The sequence below is a fragment of the Myxocyprinus asiaticus genome, chromosome 19 (genome assembly GCF_019703515.2).
Source record: "Myxocyprinus asiaticus isolate MX2 ecotype Aquarium Trade chromosome 19, UBuf_Myxa_2, whole genome shotgun sequence".
NCBI lineage: Eukaryota > Metazoa > Chordata > Actinopteri > Cypriniformes > Catostomidae > Myxocyprinus > Myxocyprinus asiaticus.
In genome coordinates, this window is record NC_059362.1 from 23515058 (window position 1) to 23539804 (window position 24747).

The following is a 24747-nucleotide window of genomic DNA, read 5'->3' on the forward strand; positions in this document are numbered from 1 at the left end:
AAAAATGTATGACACATGTATTATGCATTCAGTGTGTGAGTGGAGTGCGTTCATGGACATCTGAGCGGAGGATGGATGAAAAGGAGTTGCTTAGATTCTTTGTTCCTGTCATGTTGCATGCCATCCTGCCATTCTGTCTGGCCCCCCTGATCTCTCCTGACATCATATTGTGTATCACTCCAGTCCATTCTATTTAGTTGCTGATCTGAAGCTTTCCAAAAGCAAAGAGTGGAAGCACAGGGATTATCACTTTCATTCAGGGGTTCGTTCAGATTTGGGAACCATACAAGGGCCATTCTGCACCATCTCTGGCATTTAGATGGGCACAACAGGGTGTAACCCTTATAACCCCTCCTATCCATTCCAAAGCCAAGATATTCATGCATTCATCTGCCCATCCCTCCATTTATTATCCATCTGGCTGTCCGTTCATCTGATCATGTCATGCCATTACTGACAGTGCAGATGATTAAATCTGACGTTGTTAAGATAATGGTGTAATGATCTTTCTCTATCTCTGTCTCTCTCTGTCTAGGAGCTGGAGTTGTGTAGAAGGTTGTATAAACTCCATTTCCAGATTCTGCTGCTCTTTCAGGCCTACTGCAAACTCATAAGCAGGGTGGACACTATCAAGAGAGAGGCAGAGGTCTGTATATCTCCTTTTACTTGCATCATAATTGTCTTTCATATAGTTGGAGAGTACGATTAATTTGCGTGTAAATGTCACAATTACAATTCACGCAAACAGGAAATAGATTCAATTTGTGCAATTCATTGTGTTTAGTCAGCACACGGTTGCATTTGTAGGCCTGTCAGCAGCACTGAACACACAACACTACACTACACACCAGGGTTGAAAATCAACCAGGCCAGCTGTCAGATACTGTATCTTTATTAGGAAAAAAAAATGAAATGCTTTCATCAAGGTAAAAAATGCCCCTGAAAATTAACTCCAGGGGGCAAGACAGACTTGGACACACAGATCTCTGGATACATAGAAGATTTTCTCTCGGACAGTGTGTGTGTGTGTGTGTGTGTGTGTGTGTGTGTGTGTGTGTGTGTCTGTATAGATTCATATAAAGATCTGTCAGTGCATAATGCTCTTAGTGCAGTGTAACTTCATTAAGCTCACTGAGAGAGACTGATATGCTGAACACAGACCAGAGCAAAGCCATTCAGTCTATCGTCCATCAATACTAAACCCACTTATACTTTATAGACTGTACACACAGGCATAGACTTCCTCTGACATACACCGATCAGCCACAACATTAAAACCACCTGCCTAATATCATGTAGGTCCCCCTCGTGCCACCAAAACAGCTCTGACCTGTCGAGGCATGGACTCCACAAGATCTCTGAAGGTGTTCTGTGGTATCTGGCACCAAGACGTTAGAAGCAGATCATTTAAGTTCTGTAAGTTGCGAGGTGGGTCCTCCATGGATCGGACTTGTTGGTCCAGCACATCCCATAGATGCTCAGTCGGAATGAGATCTGGGGAATTTGGAGGCCAAGTCAACACTTTGAACTCTTTGTCATGTTCCTCAAACCATTCCTGAACAATTTTTGCAGTGTGGCAGGGCGCATTATCATGCTGAAAGAGGCCATTGCCATCAGGGAATACACTTGCCATGAAGGGATGTACGTGGTCTGCAACAATCTTTAGGTAGGTGGTACGTGTCAAAGTAACATCCACATGAATGCCAGGACACAAGGTTTCCTGGCAGAACATTGCCCAGAGCATCACACTGCCTCCACTGGCCTGCCTTCTTCCCATAGTGCATCCTGCTGCCATCTCTTCCCCAGGTAAACGACAAACCCGGACATCCACATGATCTAAAAGAAAACGTGATTCATCAGATCAGGCCACCTACTTCCATTGCTCCATGGTCCAGTTTTGACACTCACGTGCCCATTGTAGGTGCTTTCGGCGGTGGGCAGGGGTCAGCATGGGCACTCTGATCGGTCTGCGGCTATGCAGCCCCATACACAGCAATGCACTATGTGTTCTGACACCTTTCTATCGTGGCCAGCATTAAGTTCTTCAGCAGTTTGTGCTACAGTAGCTCTTCTGTGGGATAAGACCAGACGGGCTAGCCTTCGCTCCTCACACGCATCATTGAGCCTTGGGCGCCCATGACCCTATTGCCGGTTCACCGGTTGTCTTTCCTTGGAACCGTTTTTGTAGGTACTAACCACTGCATACCAGGAACACCCCACAAGACCTGCTGTTTTGGAGATGCTCTGACCCAGTCATCTAGCCATCACAATTTGGCCCTTGTCAAAGTCGCTCAGATCCTTACGCTTGCCCATTCTTCCTGCTTCCAACACATGAAATTAAAGAACTGACTGTTCACTTGCTGCCTAATGTATCCCACCTCTTGACAGGTGCCATTGTAACGAGATAATCAATGTTATTCGCTTCACCTGTCAGCGGTTTTAATGTTGTGGCTGATCAGTGTGTGCATGTACTGAAATGCTTGTAATCACAAATGTATAGCCAAATATTGGTATAATTTTGGGCTTGTGTACTGAAATGCTTGTATGCACAAATGTTTAGCCAGATATTGTTATACTGTTGGGCTTGTGTATTGTCAGTTTAGTCACTTTTCAGGAGTGATTTAACTTTAATTGAATCAAAATATTGTCTGATTTAAAATCATGACACACTGTGCTTCTCAGGTGACTAACATGTCAGAGGAGCTGGCCATACTAGAGAGCTGTCTGAAGGAGGCGGAGTCAGGAGATGATGGACAGGAGGGAGTGGTGGATTTTGAGGTGGACCAGTCGAGCACAGAGACAGCCATCCACTCACTCATCGAGAGTCTTAGAGTACGCGACTTCCGCACAGCCATTGCTCAAGTGAAAGCCTTCAGGTAAGCATACATAACTTTGACTCACTCACTCATTAAAAATATATACTATAGGTTGACCAATATTGGATTTTGCCGATAACTAAGGTGTTGGAAGAAAGCCGATAACCAATTAATTGTCCGTTAGTTTTTAAAATAAATATTTAATGTGTTATAAAATGTTCTTAGTCTTTCCTGTACTTTTGTCATTTATTTTTGACAATAACCGATAGTTCCAAAGCAACTATCAGTGTGATTAATCAGCAGAAACAAGTAATTGGTCAACCTCTAATATACAGTGGCAAGATTTACCTGCATTTATGTATAAATTTGTCTTAAAATCTGGTTTAATATTCATCTAAGATTGGATCCCATTTAACCTTTTTTCTAACACTGCTTTCTGGAATACTTGATTCTGAGTGGTCAATATGGCATTCTTTGGTCAAATATATTTGATCATTGTCCCTGGCAACTGATTTCCAACATAGCTGTGCTAGTTTCATGTCTCTCCTAGCATTCTATGGTCCCTTTTTTATCAAAAATCATTTAAACTCAAATCAGTATTTAATGTCTATTTATTATCTTGTTTGGTAAGTAGCCATGTAATAAGCAGGATAATGAATGAATGTTACATTTATATAGCGCTTTTCTGACATTACACTCAAAGCACTTTACACAGTGAACAGGGGACTCTCCTCAACCACCACCAGTGTGCAGCATCCACGTGGATGATGCAACAGCAGCCATAGTGCACCAGTACGCTCACCAGACACCAGCTATTTGTGGAGAGGAGAGTTATAGAGCCAATTAGTGGATGGGGATTATTAGGAGACCGTGATTGAGAAGGGCCAATGGGGGGGAGAATTTGGCCAGGAGACTGGGGTTACACCCCTACTCTTTACAAGAAGTGCTCTAGAATTTTTAATGACCACAGAGAGTCAGGACCTCAGTTTAACGTCTCATCCGAAGGACGGTGCCTTTTTATAGTATAGTGTCCCCGTCACTATACTGGGGCATTAGGACCCACACAGACCACATGGTGAGCACCCCCTGTTGGCCTCCCTAATACCTCTTCCAGCAGCAACCTTAGTTTTCCCCAGGAGGTCTCCCATCCAGGTACTGACTAGGCTCAACCCTGCTTAGCTTCAGTGGCAACCGGTCTTGAGCTACAGGGTGAAATGGCTGCTGGCTAATAATCAAGTCGTCCGGTCATTATTCCAAAATAACCCCCCTCAGGGTGATTCAAGACTTTTTTGATTTGCATCAGGGTCTTGATCACCCTAATAATAATGACCGTCTGACTTTACGTTACCCCTTTTAATTTACCTATTTAGTTTTGCATAAATCTGGTGTTTGTGTACTTCTCAGTCTTCTCTGTTACCTCCATTAACCCTTCTACTCTCTCACCTTCTCTTTCTTTTACTGTCACTAATTTCCCTCAGGTGCCTGTGGCCTAATGACATATTTGGCAGCGAGAAGGACGATGCTGTGCAGACACTGCTGCACATTTATTTCAGGCACCAGAGTCTGGGTCAGACGGGCTGTTTGGCCGTGGTCGGCCCCAGCAGGGATCTTTCTCAGGCCAGCACACGCCTCATGGAGCTCAACCTCCAGATTCGTGAAGCTCTCTGCCAGGCTCAGACACACCAGACACACATCCTTTCCCCAACCCCCACACCCCACATCCAATCACAAAACACTGTTCTCAGCACTGGACTGTGAGAGGTTCAACAGATCCAGACTGGGTCAGAGTGGGAGAGCAAGAACTGAACTCTCTTCCTTGGCCCAGAAAGAGGCCGGGGGTGTAGAAAGGGTTTGGGGATCCATGTAGACTTCACCTCAAAGGGCTAAAGAATGTGTGGACATTAGTTACTCAAAACTTAAGGACGTCCCCTTTTTTCACCCTCCCTTTAGTCTCCTTTCTCAGAAATAGTTCAACTCAACCAAATGTCAAGCTGCAGTCATGCGAAAAAGTACGAAGGACGGAATTGGTCAAGAACCATTCGTAGGAGGGACACTGGGCGATAATGATGCTAAATTTGATGCTTTTTGGCGGAATGACCTATGACCTCTGTGTGGTGTCCTTAGAAGAATCGGTATCCATCTGCCCCACTATGCACTGGGGTTTGGTGACCTGGAACATTATTGGAATCATAGGCATTGCGTTCATGGTGTAGAACGGCTGGATTGGCAAGAGATTTGTCAATCACAAAGAGACAAAGTTTTCAAAAGCATGCTTGAAAGAGAAAAGCCTGCAACAAATATTTTTTTGAGAAATTTATTTTTTAACAGTCTTAGGTTGTAAATGTTAAGATATTTAACATGTAATTGTAAGCTGGGGGCTGTACCCTCTGTGTAAAGAGAGGTTTATCTGTTTAACTTTATTGACCTTTTTTGGGACGAACTTTAAGCTTTCACTGGGATGCTCTTACAAACCCCTTAATCTATTACCAAATAAGTAGCTGCCTGTAGAAAACCATAGTCTCTTGTGTAAGTGTGTGCGAAGAAGTGTGTGTGAGTGTTTGACATAGTCTGATATTTGCACACACGATCTCTCTCAAACATGCACGTTAACAAATTGAGATGCACAGGTGAAGTGCAAACTGGCTGAAACTCATGGAAATATCAATAACTTATTTTACTCTGTATAAATTTTAGAAAATGTATAGTGTAAAAGCAGTATTTTTCCCTTGTACATTTGTGTAATGCACTGTTCAATCAGAGAGAGTTCAGTATAGAGTAAAGACTAATGCAAAAAATAGATAGTTGAATAGCTTGTAAGTCACTGACTACCCTCTCCTTTATAATAATATGCCACCTTAATCTTCTACATTTTCCAAAAAAATTTGCTAGGCTGAGGTCAGAGGTCAGTCATCTGTTCTTTCCTCTGTGACGGTTTCCGTTTCGCTCAGCTGAGCTTTGCCATATGCATTCCTTTAATACCCACTGTGATCTCCATGTTGGCCCAAAGTCCCCCACAGAGGCCACACTCGAGCCCCTGGTGTGGGGAAACTGGGGCTTTGTGTTTGTCCATGTTGGCTCTGTCTTATCCCTACACTCAGGGCTGCACTGAGGGTTTGTGGGCTCTGCGATGCTTCTGAAAGGCACTGCGCTTTGCTTGCTGAGCTCCAAGGGTGGTGGAGCAATGGGGGGGGGGGGGGGAGTGGGTGTAACGTTTAATTTTACATGGCACATTGAAAAATAACATATGTTCACTGTATTCATTCCTCTCAGAGAACTCTTCTGTTGCTTATTTGGTACATTTTGAATGCTGTTCTTAATTATTTAATGGATATATTATTTACCTGGAAGAAAATACATAGTTTTTATCTAGAGGTGCATTATCAGATTTTTTTTTTTCCCCCCTCACATTTCTTTCTGGTTTGTCTTTGTTGGTTATCTGATTTACCCTGTACTGTTAAATAAAAACCTGATAAGCAACACTGTCTTTTGTCAGTTAATTAGTTTTACTCAATTGTTTGTTGTAGATAATAGGGCTGGGTATTGATACAGATTTCTCTATTCGATTCCTATTCACAAGCTCTTGATTCAATATCAATTCATATGGGTGTATAAAAGAGACATTATTCAATGACAAATAGGTCACGTGGATAATTTTAGACACAGAGTCAAACCAAACTTGCTCTCAACACACAGTGAAAGGATCTCTGAATAATTCACCACTATACTACACAATCACTGGTGAGTGAAATCTTAACATTTACCAGCCAGTTGCCAAATATACTGTATACATTTTAGTCGTATATTGCGAAATTTGGTTGCAAATGTGAGCGATTTCCTCATTACAGTGAGGGGATAAAGTGAACAACATTTATCTCGTTACAATGGCACCTGTCAAGAGGTGGGATACATTAGGCAGCAAGTGAAGTCAGTTCTTGAATTTCATGTGTTGGAAGCAAGAAAAATGGGCAAGTGTAAGGATCTAAGCGACTTTGACAAGGGCCAAATTGTGATGGCTAGACGACTGGGTTAGAGCATCTCCAAAACGGCAGGTCTTGTGGGGTGTTCCCAGTATGCAGTGGTTAGTACCTACAAAAAGTGGTCCAAGGAAGGTAAACCGGTGACAGGCTCATTGATGCACGTGGGGAGCGAAGGCTTGTCCGTCTGGTCCGATCCCACAGAAGAGCTACTGTAGCACAAATTGCTGAAGAACTTAATGCTGGCCATGATAGAAAGGTGTCGGAACACACAGTGCATTGCTGTGTATGGGGCTGCGTAGCCGCAGACCGGTCAGAGTGCCCATGCTGATCCCTGTCCACCGCCGAAAGTGCCTACATTGGGCATGTGAGCATCAGAACTGGACCATGGAGCAATGGAAGAAGGTGGCCTGGTCTGATGAATCACATTTTCTTTTAGATCATGTGGACTGCCGGGTGTGTGCGCGTCATTTACCTGGGGAAGAGATGGTAGCAGAATGCACTATGGGAAGAAGGCAGGCCGGGGGAGGCAGTGTGATGCTCTGGGCAATGTTCTGCCGGGAAATCTTGGGTCCTGGCATTCATGTGGATGTCAATTTGACACGTGTCACCTCAACTTCCTAAAGATTATTGCAGACCACATACATCCCTTCATGGCAACGATATTCCCTGATGGCAGTGTCCTCCTCCAGAAGGATAATGCGCCCTGCCCCATTGCAAAAATTACACCAGAATAGTTTGAGGAACATGACAAAGAGTTCAAGGTGTTGAATTGGCCTCCAAATTCCCCAGACCTCAATCCAACTGAGCATCTATGGGATGTGCTGGACCAAAAAGTCTGATCCATGGAGGCCCCACCTCGCAACTTACAGGACTTGAAGGATATGCTGCTAACATGCCAGATACCACAGGACACTTTCAGAGGTCTTCTGGAGTTCATGCCTGTCAGAGCTGTTTTGGCAGCACGAGGGGGACCTACATGATATTAGGCAGGTGGTTTTAATGTTGTGGCTGATCAGTGGAGTAAAAATATTGGGTTCAAGAACCGAAATCGTTCAAATGAAGATCAGGATGCACGGGAAAATAGATTTTTTTCACCCATTCCTTGTAGTGTTTTATACAATATGCATTAGGAAGAAATAATCTTATTTCTGTTATAGGTTTTGTAGTAGTCAGTGTTTATCTTTGTCTGGCAAACTACACACAGGAGGTATATTTTGCATTCATTGTTATTTTTTTATGGCCCATAATTAGTGACAAAAGACTACTACTGTGAAAATATCTTGGACATTTTCTTCAGCTGTTTCTAATCTTAAACTTGAAAGTGTTAATTACTTTTGCAATTGTTCATCTGAAGTATCCTCTTATTTAATCAGGAAGACTAACCCACACCTGTAATGCAGCCAACAATCTCAATTGAAATATGAAATGCATTTAGGCAAATTTTGCATTAGCTTCATAATTGATAGGTTAGGAATATACTACATTAAACTTAAGTTTAAATATATACACAGAATACCTGGATGACCTTTATGTGCAGTCATGGGAGCTTACTGTATCCTGCAACGCACTCCATTTCCAGTGTGAAGGATAAACCTGAACTAACCTCTACTGCAATTGACAGCTTTTTCTTGATTATTTGATGTTGACATTCTTTAAAATCAAACATTTCAAAGATAATAACTGGACTTAAATTTAACATGCAATGTGATAGTCATGACACTTTTATATGGTTTAAAACTGTGGAATAAGGACGTCACTTACCATTTAAAAGACAGTATACATACAATAGTCAGCAAGCATGAAGGCGGTATTTCATTTCAATGCAAACCTCAAACTACACACAAGATTGTCATTTTCTGGAAAACCAAGCTGGAGTGTGACAATGGTTCACAACCAGATTTGAGGACGCAAGGTGTTCTTGTTAGGGTGTAAGGAAAACATCCCTTTGCCCTTCCAGTGAAAGGGACCGTTCACCCAAAAAAACTACTTTACTCACCCTCATGCAATCCCAGATGTGTAGGACTTTCTTCTACAAATGAAAATTTCTAGAATATCTCAGTTGATCCTCACAATGCAAGTGAATGGGTACCAAACTTTTGAAGCTCCAAAAAGGACATAAAAGGCATCATAAATGTAATCCATACAACTCATGGTTAAATCCATATCTTCAAAAGCTATACAAGTGGGTGAGAAATGGATCAATATTCAAGTCCTTTTACTCCCTGCACAGTAGGCTGCAATATGCACAAATGCAAAAATCACCATAAGGGACTGTGACGGGGATTTATAGTTAAAATTGATCAGTTTCTCACCCACACTATCACTTTTGAAAATATGGATTTAACCATAAGTTGCACAGTAAGGATAACTTTTATGCTGCCTTTGTGCTCTTTGGATCCAAGTTTTGGTCACCATTTACTTGCATTGGAAGGACCTACAGAGCTGAAGTATTCTAAAAATCTTTGTTTGGGTTCAGTAGAAGTAATATCTGGTATTCACACGCATCAGCCTTCACTTCATACAAAACCCATGATGTACTGCCCTCCACACAAAAGACTCATGGCTTCAGATGTGCTAGTAATTGCCATTTTATTTCTTTTCAGAACTGGTACCTTCAGTTTAAGTGCAAATTAAAGCAAACAAAAAGTAAATGAGACTGGTGACCGATGGGCCGGTTTCATCAGTGCAGTCTAGGAGCAAAGACTACAGAAGTGGACATTCCAGCTAGGCAACAACCAAGTCAAAGATGTGCTAGATGATGTATTTGAAGCTGAATGTGCTGTCACAGGAGAGCCGCTTGCCTTTGCAGCGGCCACAGAGATCCTGCCGGTGAGGTCTTTTTGGGTCCACATGACGTGATGTTACAGAACACGTGCAGCGGGTCTTCTTGCAAGTCTGAAAGAGATGGAGTTTTGTAATGATTTGTTACTGCAGAGGCACAACGGAAAATTAGCTCTATGGTTCTCAAACTGGCTACTTTTACAGTTTTGCTAAGACAAAGCTAAATTTGTCTAACACAAACTAGGTGGGGTAAATTGGGTCTAGAAGGGCTGGTTTACCTGACAGGTTATGTCCTCAACGCGGTATGGATTAAATGACTTCTGACATGTTCTGCAAAACTGCTTGAAATACACCTGTAAATGAGACCATACAGGTTGAATCACTTTTTAAAGTGGGCATTTACAACACTTCAGATTATATGGAGAAAAACAATCCGCATTTAAAGCTTAAATGCATTACATGGCTTGATCTGCAAGGGTGACATCAAATACCTTGTTTGTGCCTTGGACGCACCACACATAAGCACTTTCCCAGCGCAGGTTGCAGTCTTTGCAGTGATAGTAGCCGTACTTCTGCTCCAGAAACTGCATTAAAAGAAAAGATGTTAGGCATTATGTTAGTCGGTCACCATTAGGGTTGCCACCTTGGCCCTGTAAAATTCCTGGACACCTGAACAATGATAAAAAAAAATTGCTGGCCATCATACAAGAAATAAAACACTTATGATTGTGTACACCTTGTTTGATATGGAAATTACTGCATATAGCATAATTCAAACAACAATACTCCTATTTTAGCCTATTTTTAAGACACGCTCACCAATTTCATATTGTTCCATTAAAATGAGTAATTGACAATTAAATTAATTTGATACATTTGTAAGTCACATTCAATTTGATGGAAAGTATGAAACCAAAATGAAAAGGCCTTTTCCCTTCATTTTTTTGAGTGTTGGCCATTATTAATGTTCTGGAAAACATGTCCAAAAGAGGTAAAGCATTATAGTAATTGTTCATAAGTGAACAATTAGAATTCTGAACAAACTAGTTCATTCAAATTCATCCAAATTTCTTAAGATTCATGAGAATGCGTTTGACTCTCCTCCTTACATAGTGTGCTTATAATCAGTGGTTCACATGTGAGAATGGGTCCGGAAAATACTGAAATTCCGGGACACTTTAGGTCCTGAAATGGGAATTACATTTTTCCAGACAGATGGCCAAAATCCAGGACGAGCCTGGAAAATCCTGGACAGGTGGCAACCCTAGTCACTTTTCACTTTCATTGCATCAATTTGTCATGCAATGAAAGGGATTGGTGACTGAGATAAACAATCTTTTGTTCCACGAAGTCAGCCATACGGGTTAGGAACAACATGAGGATGAGTAAATGACAATGTTCATTTTTGGGCGAACTATCCCTTTAAGAACGCTTTTCACGAGAACCGATAATTTCTCACCTGAAATCTTACTCGAGCCTTGAATTTTGGTTCGTCTTGTCCGGTTTTTACAGGCTCACATCGGTTTCCCTCATTCGTTTCTGTCTGTTTTGCATCTTCATTTTTCTCGGGACTAAGCGTTTTCTTGGACTTCTCTTCGTTCACGTCTCTCTCAGGACTTTCAACCTTCTCAGCACTGTCCACCTTCTCCGAGTCCTCAGGCTCCGTATCCTCTTCGTCGTCGTCCTTAATGAGAGACACTAGTCTCCTGGACGCGACAGGAGAATATACGGCTTGAATGCGCGGGAACCGGACGCCTCCGCTGACAGGGCTCCCGGGTGTCTGGACCTCCTGTCGCCTCTGGCGCAGGGCCTCGCGCTTCTGGGCCAAAAGTGTGCGCGGACCCAGAGAGCACTGGACGGACGCGTCGGTCTTCGGGTTGACTTGCACGCTGATGTCTTTAGTGTTGGCTTTTCTCAGACGCGGGGTGAGGTTCGGGTTGATCTGAGACAGAATGGACTTCAGCTGCGCCCTGTCGTGGTTGTCGAAGTAGGTCTCACCCTCCCCGTAATTGGCAAAGTAAGCTTTCTGTCTCCAGCCCTTGAATTTGGGATATTTGTAGGAATAAGGGTTGTAAGAGGAGTAAATATAGTTGTCGACTGTCTCGTTACCATACCTAGCCATTTTTCGCTTAGCCAATTGTGGCAACGGACTGTAGCAGTTTAAATAGGCAAAGGAAAGCAAATTAAGGTCAGGTGTGTAATTAGGTGCAATTAAGAGTTGACTGAAAAATTCCGAATATTCTGGGTTCAATACAAGTTAAGCTCAATCGACAACATTTGTGGAAGCTGATTACCACAAATATTTATTTTTACTTGCCCATCCTTTTCTTTAAAAAAAGCAAAAAATTCTGGGTTACAGTGAGGCACTTACAATGAAAGTGAATGGGACCAATCAGTAAACATTAAACTACTCACTGTTTCAAAAGTATAGCCACAAGACATAACTAATGTGTTTGTTAAAATGATTTTAGTGCGAAAAAATCACCTACTAACCTTTTCTGTGTAAAGTTATAGCCAATTTTACAATTTTGTTGACAATGTAATGTCAACAAACCCTAAAATGACTGTAAAAATGACTATTTAAACAACGTTACAGCTCAAATAATACATGAGTTTTATAGTCAGGAGTTCTCTTTTAGAGAAGAAATAATGTAAGTGCTTTTATAAAATTATACGCTTCACATCTCTGCCTTTAAATCATCCAAAAATTGGCCCCATTCACTTCCATTGTAAGTGCCTCACTGTGACCTCGATTTTTTTTTTATTTTTATTTTTTTTTTAAGAAAACAAGGGGACAAGTCGAAATAGTTTTTTGTGGTAATCAACATTATGCCACAAACACTGTCGATTGAGCTTAATTTGTATTGAACCTGGAATATTCCTTCAAGGATTATTCACACCAAACGGCATTTTTGCGTCCCTCTACGGTAGTTTTCCCGATTGTTTTTGTGGAGCATTTTTGGGAATCATAAGCGCGTGTCGAGTCAGCTAACGTTCTCTAAAAGTTCTTTCAAACGTATGAACAAACGTTCTTGCAATAACGTTAATAGAACGTTCTTTCAACGTTTTTTGTCTTTGATAAACGTTCTCAAAATGCTACCATGATATTTTTTTTATCATACATCGTTAGTGGAACGTTCTTTAAAAATTCCAACATTTTAAAACTTTTTCCAGAAAGTTCCTATAACCAAGAAAAAAAATGTCTTCGTTGTCCGTTTTGAATGTTCACAGAAAACATACAATTTTACTTTATGTAGATACCCATAAATGCTGTCTACATAGGCGGCACACTATAGGTTTCACAACCCAGTCACAGTCTGGCAATTATATCACAATATATTACAAACATTTCTTCAAGAAAGCAAAAAATAATAATCTAAGATGCTTGTTGTAAACATTTATTAATCTCGCAGGCGTATATATGTATATATTCTAATAAACAAACAATATTTATATTTCGAATACATAAGTATTGCATGTTTGGTTATTATCAGAGGGAAATTATCAAATTATAATATTTTTGTAGAATCAATATATCTATTATATTGCCATAGGCTCTTCACCTCCTTTTTTTTCCAAAACCATATCTCACACTGGCATGCTCTTGTAGTCTTTGGTATTTGCCACATCATGTTTTCAAAGCAATGTTAAACTCCATCATTTCCCCAGTTTTGGAACCAAAAAGAGACTGACAGTGGGTTAAGAGTGCAATATAAGACGAAATTAGTCCTGGCATCCTCTGGGTGCACATTAACACAATCAAATAAGCCAGTGTAATCCTTTTACTGAGGTAAGAGCAGGATTCATTTACAGACAGCAGCATCAATCTATATTAATGGTTTATGATTTGCAGACTTCTGTGACACTCTCAAAGTGTCTTTCACTGTTACATGTTTTATTTTTTTTTAATTAATTAATGAATGACGAAATTAATGAAGGGTCATTCCATGTCAGCTCAACCAGAGGTCTCTGGCTCAATTTTGTTTTAGATTAAAAAAAAAAAAATTACTGGTAAAAGATGAACATAAATGATGATGAAAGCAAAAATATTAAATTCCATGGATCAATATTTGCTGATTATTCCATTATTTTGTAGAGGGGGATGAAAATGACAATTTTCCCTTGTGATTTTGAAGCAAAATTATAGGTAAAAAACCATATATATATATATAAAGTGGCAGCATCATAATTGTATTTTATTATTTTTTTACTATCACTAAAATCAGTTGACTCCAGCATCCTTTTTTGCATTATATGTTATATGACACTTTTGTATATTGGACTATTTTTTTTTTTTTTTTTTTATTTATTTATATATATTTTTTTGTGAATACATAAAGATGCATTTCTAGTTTCAACATTAATTGTACTTCAGACCTTTGATCTGTTGGACAAGAAAAACTAGCCCATTTATCAGGGATTTAACCATAAATGCCTTTTTAAAAAAAGGGTTTTTCACCATTTTTTGACACACCGCTGGCTTATAATGCAACAAGGGGAGCTAAAATATCACATATAGCCATCTATGTGTAAAAATAAAATAATGCTGGACACCTTTCTACGATTTTTAATTAATTTTTTTAATTTATTTTTTATTTTTTGACCTGTAGTTTAAAAAAGAGATCGTTACTAAGCTATTTTGTGTCTAAAGACCTATTACCATTCTGTTTATAATTATTTGAGAAATCTTTCCCAGCATTTGCTTTTAAATTTGGCATTATAATTTATACTGATGTAAGAAAATGCCATTGAATGGTAGGCCTACTAGCTGCATATTTCTAATCTGCATGAACATCAAGTTTACCATCTTGGTAATATCTGACTTGGATCCTTAACTTTAATATTGCTGTGTGATGGCATGACATTAGTTTCCATTATGACAATCTTGCATTATTTTTTGGCACATATTAGTTAGAATGCTGTGAGTGAGTAGTTAGAAATTCAACAGTGAGTGATGACATGAATAATTCTTAATGTAAATACATATCACACAGGTTCATTGTACATAGTGAGTACCAAGTCAGTTGTTTTTGCCCCTTATACAGGCGTGGGGCTTCCAACAACACCCTGTGACTCTAGCATGATGACATTGGGGTCGCTCACTGTTACTGCACCATACGTTGAATCAAACGGCACATCTTCTTCCTTCATTCTTTTGTAGCTTATGTTTGTGTCATCATCATCATCCTCCGTTAGGTCCTGTTTATGTAATACCTCCTTCCTGTACATGCGGTAAACCAGAACGAAGATGCCAGCCTCGGCTGCCTGGAAGAGCGCATAGAGCAGAGGAAACATATACATGCCTCCCATCAGCTGTGGCGGGAATGCCAGCTTCAAGATGGCAGTGCAGAGCTGCACATTCTGGCAGCCAGTCTCTAAAGACACTGTCCTTCGGCTGTTGGGAGGGAGATCAAAGAGCTTTGCCAGGCCATATCCTGATGCATAGCCGGCCATGGGCATGAACACTGCCACCAGGTAGACTGAGGCAGGGATGGTGGCCAGCAGCTCTGGTCCCAGCATAGTTCCAGTCATGATAAAAAGCATCAACAGAGTGACCAGGAGAGACCACAAAGACACCTGGAGCAGAGGCACAAAGCACAGGTAAACACAGCGACCTTCCAAAACACCCAGTACATTGTTAGACATAACCCTGGTCAAGAGGAACTGGTGAGACAATTACTTTGGTTACAAGACTGAGCTGGCATCAGTTAGCTGTAAAGGGTTTGCACTATTAAAGCCACCATATATGGCTACAGTGGGAGCAATTACTGTGACATATATATTTATGACCTGGGGAATTCATTCTGAAAGTAGTGAGAAGCAAAGAGAGTCACATGATGAAACAGTATCATATAAAACACAGCATATATAAGAGAAAAAGAGGAACAGTGACAATTCAGCAGCCTACTTTTATCCACTCAAAAGCATCACTCCGTCACACACATCTAGAACCTCCTCCTTTATCTCTTTATCACAAACTCTCTCTCTCACCCCCACCCCTCCTGCCTTACTCTATCTCACAGTCACCACTGTGCCGTTACCAGGCTGTTCTAAGATAAGCTCAACTGAATGGAGGAACCCATGCGTGCATGTGATGTCACCTTGCCCTAAGCAGTCTGGTCTTCTTTTAATGGCCGGACATTGTGAACATTAACGTCGTTGGAAAGAAAACATATGCGGCCCATAACAACCAGTGATATTTGATGTAAAAACCTAAATAATTTTATATATGCTTGTTTTATTATGATGAAGCTATTCCACTTAAGGCCTACCAGAATATAGTGAATCCTTCAAATCAAGTCAACTTGCATTTTTTTTCTTTTTCCTAAAAATTAAAACATTAATGACATGGCTGTGACACTACCCAAGTGCACTCAAAATGTAAACACTGATCACATTTTTTTTCTTGGTAAAGTTTCTTTGAGTTACCTTAAGGATGATGTCGGCCGCTCGAGTGTATCTGTGTCTAAGCCAGACCCCGAGTCCGATGGGAATAAGCGTGCTGCAGAGGGTGAGAATGATCGCACCAAAGGGGAGCAGGTTTACAACGGGCGTGTTGATCCACGCACGACTGTACATCCACAGACACAGAGGCATGAGCACGAGTGCTAGGAGAGTGGACGAGATGGTCATGATGATACTGGAAAACAAAACCAACCAGAAGCAATATATTACCAAAGACAGTCAAGAAAGAGATATTTTTCAGATTTTAACTGACCTTTAATTAGGTATTATGAACTTCATTATAGGTCCTTTTTGTTGACATCAGTGCATTATGTATCATTAACTAGCAATGAGTTTGTTCATGTTAATTCATAATGCAGTAACGAATGTCAACATATACAACTTTTCATGTTAAATATGTATTGCAGTGTATGTAAAAATTGACCAAGATTAATACAGTAAATGCTGTAAAAGTGTTGATCATTGACAGTTCATGTTTACTTCCCAGCTATCAATTTTTGGTTCCTAGAACGTCTCAGATTGTTCCCACAACAGACATTCTAACGTTCTTTTTTGGTTAGCAAGGACTGTTCTCTTTAGGTTTGGAGAATGTTCCCCTAACATTCTCTTAACCTATATATTCCGGTTTCCTTTCATGCTATACCTCAGTAACAGTGTTGGGTGTAATCCAATTACAAAGTAACTAGTTACTGTAATCTAATTACTTTTAGTCAAAAAAGTAGTGTAATGCATTACATTTTAAATTCTTGTAATCTGATTACATTTACTCTCTTTCAAATAATTTAATTACTTTTAAGTACACTATAGGGTTATGCTTATTTCTAATATACACCGATCAGTCACAACATTAAAAGCACCTGCCTAATATTGTGTAGGTCCCCCTCATGCCACCAAAATAGCGACAACCCGCATCACAGAATAGCATTCTGAGATGATATTCTTCTCACCACAATTGTACAGAGCGGTTATCTGAGTTACTGTAGACTTTGTCAGTTCAAACCAGTCTGGCCATTCTCTGATGATCTCTCTTATCAACAAGGCATTTCTGTCCACAAAACTGCCACTCACTGGATGTTTTTTGTTTTTGGCACCATTTGGAGTAAATTCTAGAGACTGTTGTGTGTGAAAATCTCAGGAGATCAGCAGTTATAGAAATACTCAAACCAGCCTCTCTGGCACCAACAATCATCCATGCAATTATCTAATCAGCCAATCATGTTGCAGCAGTGCAGTGCATAAAATCATGCAGATATGGGTCAGGAGCTTCAGTTAATGTTCACATCAACCATCAGAATGGAGAAAAAATTATTTGGATCTCAATGATTTGGAGCGTGGCATGATTGTTGGTGCCAGAACGGTAGATATTGGTTCGCCAAAAAATAATCAAATGGAAACCATAAGCTAATGTTGGGAGAACGTTCTGTCTTTGCTGGGTCAAGGTAAATTCAATCTTATTGTAAAGTGTTACCACTCAGTTCACTATGCAAACCTCAGTGCTAGATGCTTTGATGAAATGAGCCTTCGTTTATATGCAAGTCATTATTCCACACTGTAAAAATAAATACAAAAATGAAAACTCGTATTGGCTCTAATCTCTGTGCATTTTTACAAGAATGTTGCGTAAAAAGTTTGCATCTTTTATTTGCTGGGTCTATTGAACATATTCTCACAATATCTTTAACATTAAATGTATTATATATATATATATATATATATATATATATATATATATATATATATATACCAATTGGATGTAGAGTTCAACATACAGCTACCTGAGGTTCATGTCTCCGTTGACCAACAGTGACATGATGTTGGACAGGTTGCCCCCGGGGCAGCAGCCGCACAGCAGTACAGCCATAGCGGCCACATCGTTTAGGGAGAAGGCCAGAGCCAGGAGGAAGGCAATCAGGGGCATGATAACAAACTGGCACACCAGCGCCAGCAGAACTCCTATGGGTCTGCGAATGTGCTCGCCAATCTGACTGATCTCCACTGTGCAGCCAAGCCCAAGCATAGTGAAGCACAGGACAAATCCAACAAACACGTTAATTCCGTGACTCAAGGGCGAGTCCCAGAACGCGATGATCAAGTGAGTGGGCTCTTCGGATGGGGAGAATGGTCCGGCCAGTAGCCCCGCTGGAGTCAAGGCAGTCCTGAGGGTGTTGACCACCACAGACAACGGCTCTTCTGTGGCGCGCAACCCAGCCATAGAAGGGCTCTCATAGACGCCGCTACGATCCTCGGAGAAATTAACGACATCATTCGTGAAGTTATGAAGTTGGCTGAGCGTGGCGGTGGACGCATCGGTGCTCGGCACTCTGGAGGTCTCCATCGCATCTCCGGGGGACTGGAGCTCTCCAAAGGATCCTTCAGTCTCCGCTGGTGTCCCCTCCCTGAAACGAGATACGCGTGCAGCAGCGCGATCCCCTAGAGGCGCAGGATCATTTTAATTCTGTCACCAGTGACTGCAGGGGCGAGGCCTCCAGCGCTCTGAGCGCACGGTGGCACCGGGAGGGGTTTGCCAGTATTGCGCACGTCATGAAATGCCATTTAGAGGCGCCATCCACCCAGATTGGCTAAGAAGCTGACCAACACGAAACAGATAACCAAAGACATGGAGTTAAGTTCTCCTTGTCACAGGTATAGGTTGTCAAATATGAAATACAATTTACTTGTTTGATAGCCTATTTAGATGGCAAACAACCTGTTCACATTTATAACATGCGATTTTCACTAACTGCATAGGCAATATAATAATTAGCTTATACAAAAATGAGACATTTAGTTTAAAATAGTTTTAGAGGAATTATACCATGTCATGACACTGCATAATACTGAATGTCAACTAAACATTGCCTCAATACGCAGCGTAATTGCTGTTGAAAAAAAATGTATCCATAAAAAAAAAGAATGTGTGTGTGGGGTGGGGAGATCTTCTGGAAAACAAAAAGCCTACTTTTAGACAGGAAAAATTCATTCATTATAATGTGCGAAAAGATGAATAAAATGGAAGTTGCTCCCAAATTCACTCCTTTTACTCTGTATAGGTCTCCCAGTTTAATATCCACACTTTCGTGTTTTGTTTCGCATCTTACATGTCTTGTGCTGAAATGTTTGCAGTATTGTCATTGGATAAACCACTTCTGCTCACCAGTTGCAAACCAGAGATATCTACATTAGCCTATCAGTGTGCAGATTATCACTGTAAACACTAATGCTCAAAATAATTTATTGTTGGTTAGGGAAAAATTAAATCAGACAAATTAGTTCAGATAAATTAACCTTGATGACTATTAAGAACTTTCTCTTTCTTTTGAGTTCAAGAAACTGATAACCTGAATTGTTTTGTTGTTTTGAGTTAAATTAACTTTGTCTCTTTAAATTTACAGGAACTGTAACAGAAACTGGGCAGGGGATTTCTATTTCCCAGCATGCTTTGCATGGTACTTGAGTAAAGAGAGTACATTTTAATGTGTTATAATGTGTTTTTGTGCAAGATAAATGTGGGGGTGAGGCAGAATTGTTAGTGTTTTATGTTTTGTTGTGTTATAGAAGAGTTTCTGTTATGTTTTGGGGGGTTACTGTTATGGTGAATATGTTAAGGAAGTTATATATGTCTTAGCTCATTAAGTAATTAATGTGCTAATCAAAGCATAGTGTTACCAATTAGTGTGCATTCAGCATGTTAGCATTCTAGCTAGTTAACTTTTCTCTAATGGAAATATTTAAATTAAGATTACCTGGTGATTTTAAGATCAGCTAAGGAGCTAAATTCAAAGTTAAGCGTCATTAGAATTTATGAGTTAGCCTTCTCAATATTTCAAGTTAAAGGAATAGTTCACCCAAATATTGAAATCATTAACTCATGTCATTCCAGATGTGTATGACTTGCTTTCTTCTGCTGAACACACACCAATATTTTTAGAAGAATATCACAGCTCTGTAGGTCCATACAATTCAAGTGAATGGTGACAAACATTTTCAAGCTCCAAAATGCACAAAAAGGCAGCATAAAAGTAATCCAAAAGACTCCAGTGGTGAAATCTATATCTTCAGAAGCAATATGATAGGTGTGGGTGAGTCCTTTTGTACTATAAATCTACCTTTTCACTTTCTCATTCTTATTTTGTTTTTGGCAATTCACATTCTTTGTGCATATCGCCACCTACTGGCAGGGAGGAAAATATATATTGAAAAAGGACTTAAATATTGACCTGTTTCTCACCCACACCTATCATATCGCTTCTGAAGACATAGATTAAGCCACTGAAGTCTTATGGATTACTTTTATGCTGCCTTTATGTGCATTTTGGAGCTTCAAAATGTTAGTATCCATTCACTTGCATTGTATGGATCTACAGAGCTGAGATATTCTTCTAAAAATCTTTGTTCATGTTCTGCAGAAGAAAGAAAGTCACACATCTGGGATGGCGAATTTTCATTTTTGGGTGAACTATCCCTTTAAGAGCAATGAACATGCATGTGTAGTACAAATTAAATCTGAAAGTTCTAACATAAACTTGGGAGTTTATTAAGTTAAAAAAATAATAATAATGTAATTGATTGCCTCATTTTTTATTTATTTTTTTCTGCAAACTTAGGGTTGTAGCCTAAAAACTGATTCTGTTCAAATTGCCTTTAAATATGGTGTTTGGTGTTAATTTTTTTTACAGTCCTCTTAAATAAAGGCCTCTATTTGTTTAGGGCATTTGTTGTGTAACCTCTTGTGCATTGTGCAAGGCTGATGGTGGTGCAGCCAAAACATAAATCATTTACATGTATTGATCTAATACTGGATTGTTATGAAGAGTTAGGTATAAACATTTTCTTCTTTTTACACACAGATATGATGTTTCAGCCACAAATACATCCTTATTTGTCCCCCCCCCCATTTGTTGTTGTTGTTTTTTTGTTTTTGTTTATTCAATATAACAGCAAGTGTAACACCCCTGCATTTCAGACCAAGCTGTTTCAAATCATTTTCTTTTAAGAAAAGTATTCTGTACTTTCGCCCTCTGTGATTTGACGTGAACTGCTCTCTCTCTCTCATTATTTACATAAGTGACCACTGTTCAACTTTCCAGTAAAGAGTGCTGGAGTAACACACAAGTGATTTAGCAACATTTTCGAATAACTCGACATCTTAAAGTCCATAAAATTATAAGGTAAGGAGTCTTATTTTATGTTTTAGCTATTAAAATTGATAGTTCAACCCAGAAATATAATTATGTTCTCATTTTCTCACCATCATGTTATTACAAACCATTTCATTCTTATGAGGAACACAAAATGATAAGTTAGGCAGAATGTTATGCAACTGACAACCAGTCTCCATTCACTTCCACTGTAACTTTTCTCCATAAAATGAAAGTGAATGGTGACTGAGCCTGTCATTCTGCCTACAGGGCCGTTCACACCGAATTCGTTTTTGGGTCCGTCCGCGCTGCTTTTCCTAATTATTTTCCTATATAAAGTATGCGTGAGACGGAAGTCTCGTTGTTTTTGCTGCATCTCGCGCCCGACACCTTTTATAGACGCCCTGTCTCTAGACACCTGCATACTCTATAGCGCAAAGACGCGTTTAGTATGAACAGACCTTAATAGGGTACAACGAGGCTAAAGGCACCCCGGGGCAAAAGGCACATTTGATTTTAGTTTCTCCCAAAACAACAAAAACTACCACAGTACTTTCCTTAACACCTATATGCCACTTTACTCTGCAGAATTATTCCTGATCCATGAGATCATTGTGTGCAATGGCGTGTTTGATTTTGATGTAATTTGAGCTAATATTTAATCATTTTTAAAATGTTGTAAATTTTTGTAGCTAATGAGAATTCCTGAAATTATCACATTTATTTGTACTTATTTGTCATTTTCAGTTTTGTTCAATAAGTGAAAGGATAATATTTGGGGTAAAAAGCCCTCTTGTTGCAGGGGCTAAAAACCTATAAAACACTGAATGAAAAATGTTGACTGACTCACATTGACTGATCCAATCACAGTGGAGATTATTATTGTTTATAGAATACTTGAGATGTTCTGAAATGCCAAAAGTGATTGAAATTAACAGGAAATGTTTAACCATTTTCTGAAGTGGTTACTAATTATTATCTTAATGTGTTACTCAAAAAATGCAACTTTTGGTCTCAAAATGTGTCTATTTGCATTTGAAAAATGTTGCCCTATACCGCTATTGTTACACAATATCACTATAACCCCCCTAGGGGCCTTTTATGCCAAGTGAAAAGCCTCCCTCGCCACTTTTTTTTAAAAAATTTTTTAAAGAATTTTAATCAAAACAACTTTTCATTATTATTTCTTTTCACACAAATGATGTTGCTCCATCAATATTTAATAATAATAAAAAAGTAATAATTTTTCAACGTTGATACATTTTGTGACCAGAAAAAAAGCACAGTTTCCTTAAGGTGTGCCTTTAGCCCGGTTGTACCCTTGCAGGTTTAAAGGTCATATAGGGTCAGGAAATGGCTACAGATTTTTATTTATTTATTTTTTTATGAACTATCCCTTAAATCATTCAAGACCAGTGACGGATAGAAAAACAACATGACCTGGTGAGACTTTACAGGTCAAACTACATGTGATTTTTAACTTTCTACTTCTAAACAAGTGGGCTCTATCCATTAAATTGTCTTCTTGGAATAAAGATCTCTTCAAAAAGAAAAGCAGACAGAAACTCTATAGCTACTCGAAATAAACCAACAGCATATTTGATCAAATTCCATTACAAATTTCTATACAGTATCGCTCTGAACAGCTTGTGAAGATGAATTCCTGGCTCATGCTCGCGCTCGCGGTGATGGTAGTCTTCTGTTGCCATGACGCCCTCTCGTGTCCAAAGCGATGCACGTGCCACTTCAGCACCAAAACAACTGAGGTTGTGTGCCCTGATGCTGGCCTCTCTCGTTTCCCTGGAGATGGTCTCCCAGGCAACACCACCTCCTTAACCATCCAGTTCACCAACCTCAGCGTGCTGACGTCTCAAGACCTGGCAGCCATCCCACTCCTGGAGGAGCTGCACCTGCCCGGCAACAAACTGAGCAGCTTACCAGCAGATCTTCTGAAGGGCCTTCCTCACCTACACACCATAGACCTCACAGGTGAGTGTATATCATACAGGGGGACAAAACAAATACTAAGACATTCTGAAATTCATCTAAAATGTTCAATTCAATCTAATTTTTATTTGTGCAAAATAGAAGAATTTTCACAAGTGAAATACACTGTATTTTCTAACTTTTCTCCAAAATCTGCTCAGATAATGAACTGCGGGAGATTCCCCCACGTATTTTCCATTATGCTCCACTTCTTAACCTGGTGCTAAAAGACAACCGCATCTCCAGCATCCATCCAGACTGGTTGCCCAACAACAGCAGTCTCACTTGGTTAGACTTGTCAGGAAACCATCTTATAAAATTCCCAATGGCCCAACTCCAGAGTCTGAGTCACCTAAAAGTTCTGCATCTCTCGCAGAATAAACTTGAGGAGCTTCCAGTTGGGTGTCTAGATGCTCACTCTGCTCTAGAGAGACTTCATTTGGAGCAGAACAAAATCCTGTCCCTGGATGTAAAGACCTTTAGCCACACTGCTAACCTGACTCACCTTTTCCTGCAGAAAAATAAACTGGAGAGCATCCCACCCACTGTTTTCCAGGGACTCGACCGCTTGGAGTATATTGACCTCAGTGACAACAGGCTGCAGTTTCTGCCCCCTGGCACATTAGATATTAATAGCAGTTGGGTGGAGCTGAACTTTAACCCCTGGCATTGTGATGCTAAAATAGAGTACCTGTGGAAGAAACTGAGCACGGAGTCCTTACAGTCGGAGCCCAAATGTACTTCACCAGAGAACCTGAAAGACCGTACCATTGCGACACTTACCCGCAAAGAAATGGGCCTGCCAGAGTAAGGGGAATCTGAAATGAAATGGTTAGGAAAATGTGAGGAAATACAAATGTTTAAAAGAGTAGAGATCAACTGATAAAAAAGAAGGGACAGTAGACTTTCATAACAACGCACCACATTGGATGTTTATGGTCAAAGCATACCGTGTAACAATTGTTTTTTGTAAACGCTAGCAAGGTATTATACTTTGCAAATAAAACAAAATTTAAGAACGTTGCTAACTGCACACAATTGTGACAAGTTACTTAGCAATTATTTACTTAAAGCTGAAGTGTGGAATTTCTGCACCGCGAGCGCCAGCGAACGGAATTCAAAACAGCTTTCTCAATACGCCCCCCGTCTGCCGTTGGTCAAACCAAGATTTAGCCCCGCCCCCAGCTCACGCCATTGGTTGAGTAACGTTGTTGGGCGGGTCTAAGCGGGTTCCTTAAAAACAGACCGAGTTCACAGTGTTTCGAGAAAATTTACATATGAATGGCTTACTAATAGTTGACTCTGCATATTAAGCTAGAATATGATAAAGCATTTTAACACAGAAAAAGTTAGATATTTAAGCTTTATTTTTTTAAATTAAGACCATCTAATGCTTCTAAAATATAGTTCATATAGTGCAGATAGTTCAAGATAATGATAAATCCACTTTGAACAGTTTTGGTTTGAAATTTTGAACCAAGATCTCTAAATAAATTACATTTTTAAAGGACAACTACAGCCTCAAATGCAACATATTTCTATGGCCAGCAGTGATGTCCTCATTTCAATAAACTATGGGAACAC

The 24747-nt window shown here is 39.9% G+C and overlaps 3 protein-coding genes across 11 annotated transcripts in view; 2 read left to right on the forward strand and 1 right to left on the reverse strand.

The window, feature by feature from the left end:
* The window catches only part of LOC127456755 (protein furry homolog-like), a 206515-nt gene extending 200202 nt beyond the window's left edge, over positions 1–6313 (forward strand). For all 9 annotated transcript variants that reach the window (XM_051725323.1, XM_051725324.1, XM_051725318.1 and 6 more), the window contains 3 exons: positions 536–646; positions 2683–2876; positions 4295–6313. In XM_051725323.1, the coding sequence (XP_051581283.1) occupies positions 536–646; positions 2683–2876; positions 4295–4574 (585 nt within the window). In that variant the 3' untranslated portion in view covers positions 4575–6313. The remainder of the gene's footprint in view (positions 1–535; positions 647–2682; positions 2877–4294) is intronic.
* Positions 6314–9276: 2963 nt separating this feature from the next.
* On the reverse strand, positions 9277–18519 carry LOC127410177 (sodium/bile acid cotransporter 4-like). Its single transcript, XM_051645286.1, has 7 exons — positions 17815–18519; positions 16004–16214; positions 14678–15151; positions 11034–11612; positions 10066–10158; positions 9853–9927; positions 9277–9688 (listed from the first exon to the last, which is right to left on the reverse strand). Exons 1-7 carry the CDS (start codon positions 18372–18374, stop codon positions 9545–9547), a joined length of 2136 nt encoding a protein of 711 aa, XP_051501246.1. The 5' UTR covers positions 18375–18519; the 3' UTR covers positions 9277–9544.
* Positions 18520–21050: 2531 nt separating this feature from the next.
* Positions 21051–24186, forward strand: si:dkey-90m5.4 (leucine-rich alpha-2-glycoprotein). The gene is made up of 3 exons (XM_051645045.1): positions 21051–21207; positions 22809–23166; positions 23325–24186. Exons 2-3 carry the CDS (start codon positions 22833–22835, stop codon positions 23972–23974), a joined length of 984 nt encoding a protein of 327 aa, XP_051501005.1. The 5' UTR covers positions 21051–21207; positions 22809–22832; the 3' UTR covers positions 23975–24186.
* The last annotated feature ends 561 nt before the right edge of the window (positions 24187–24747 follow it).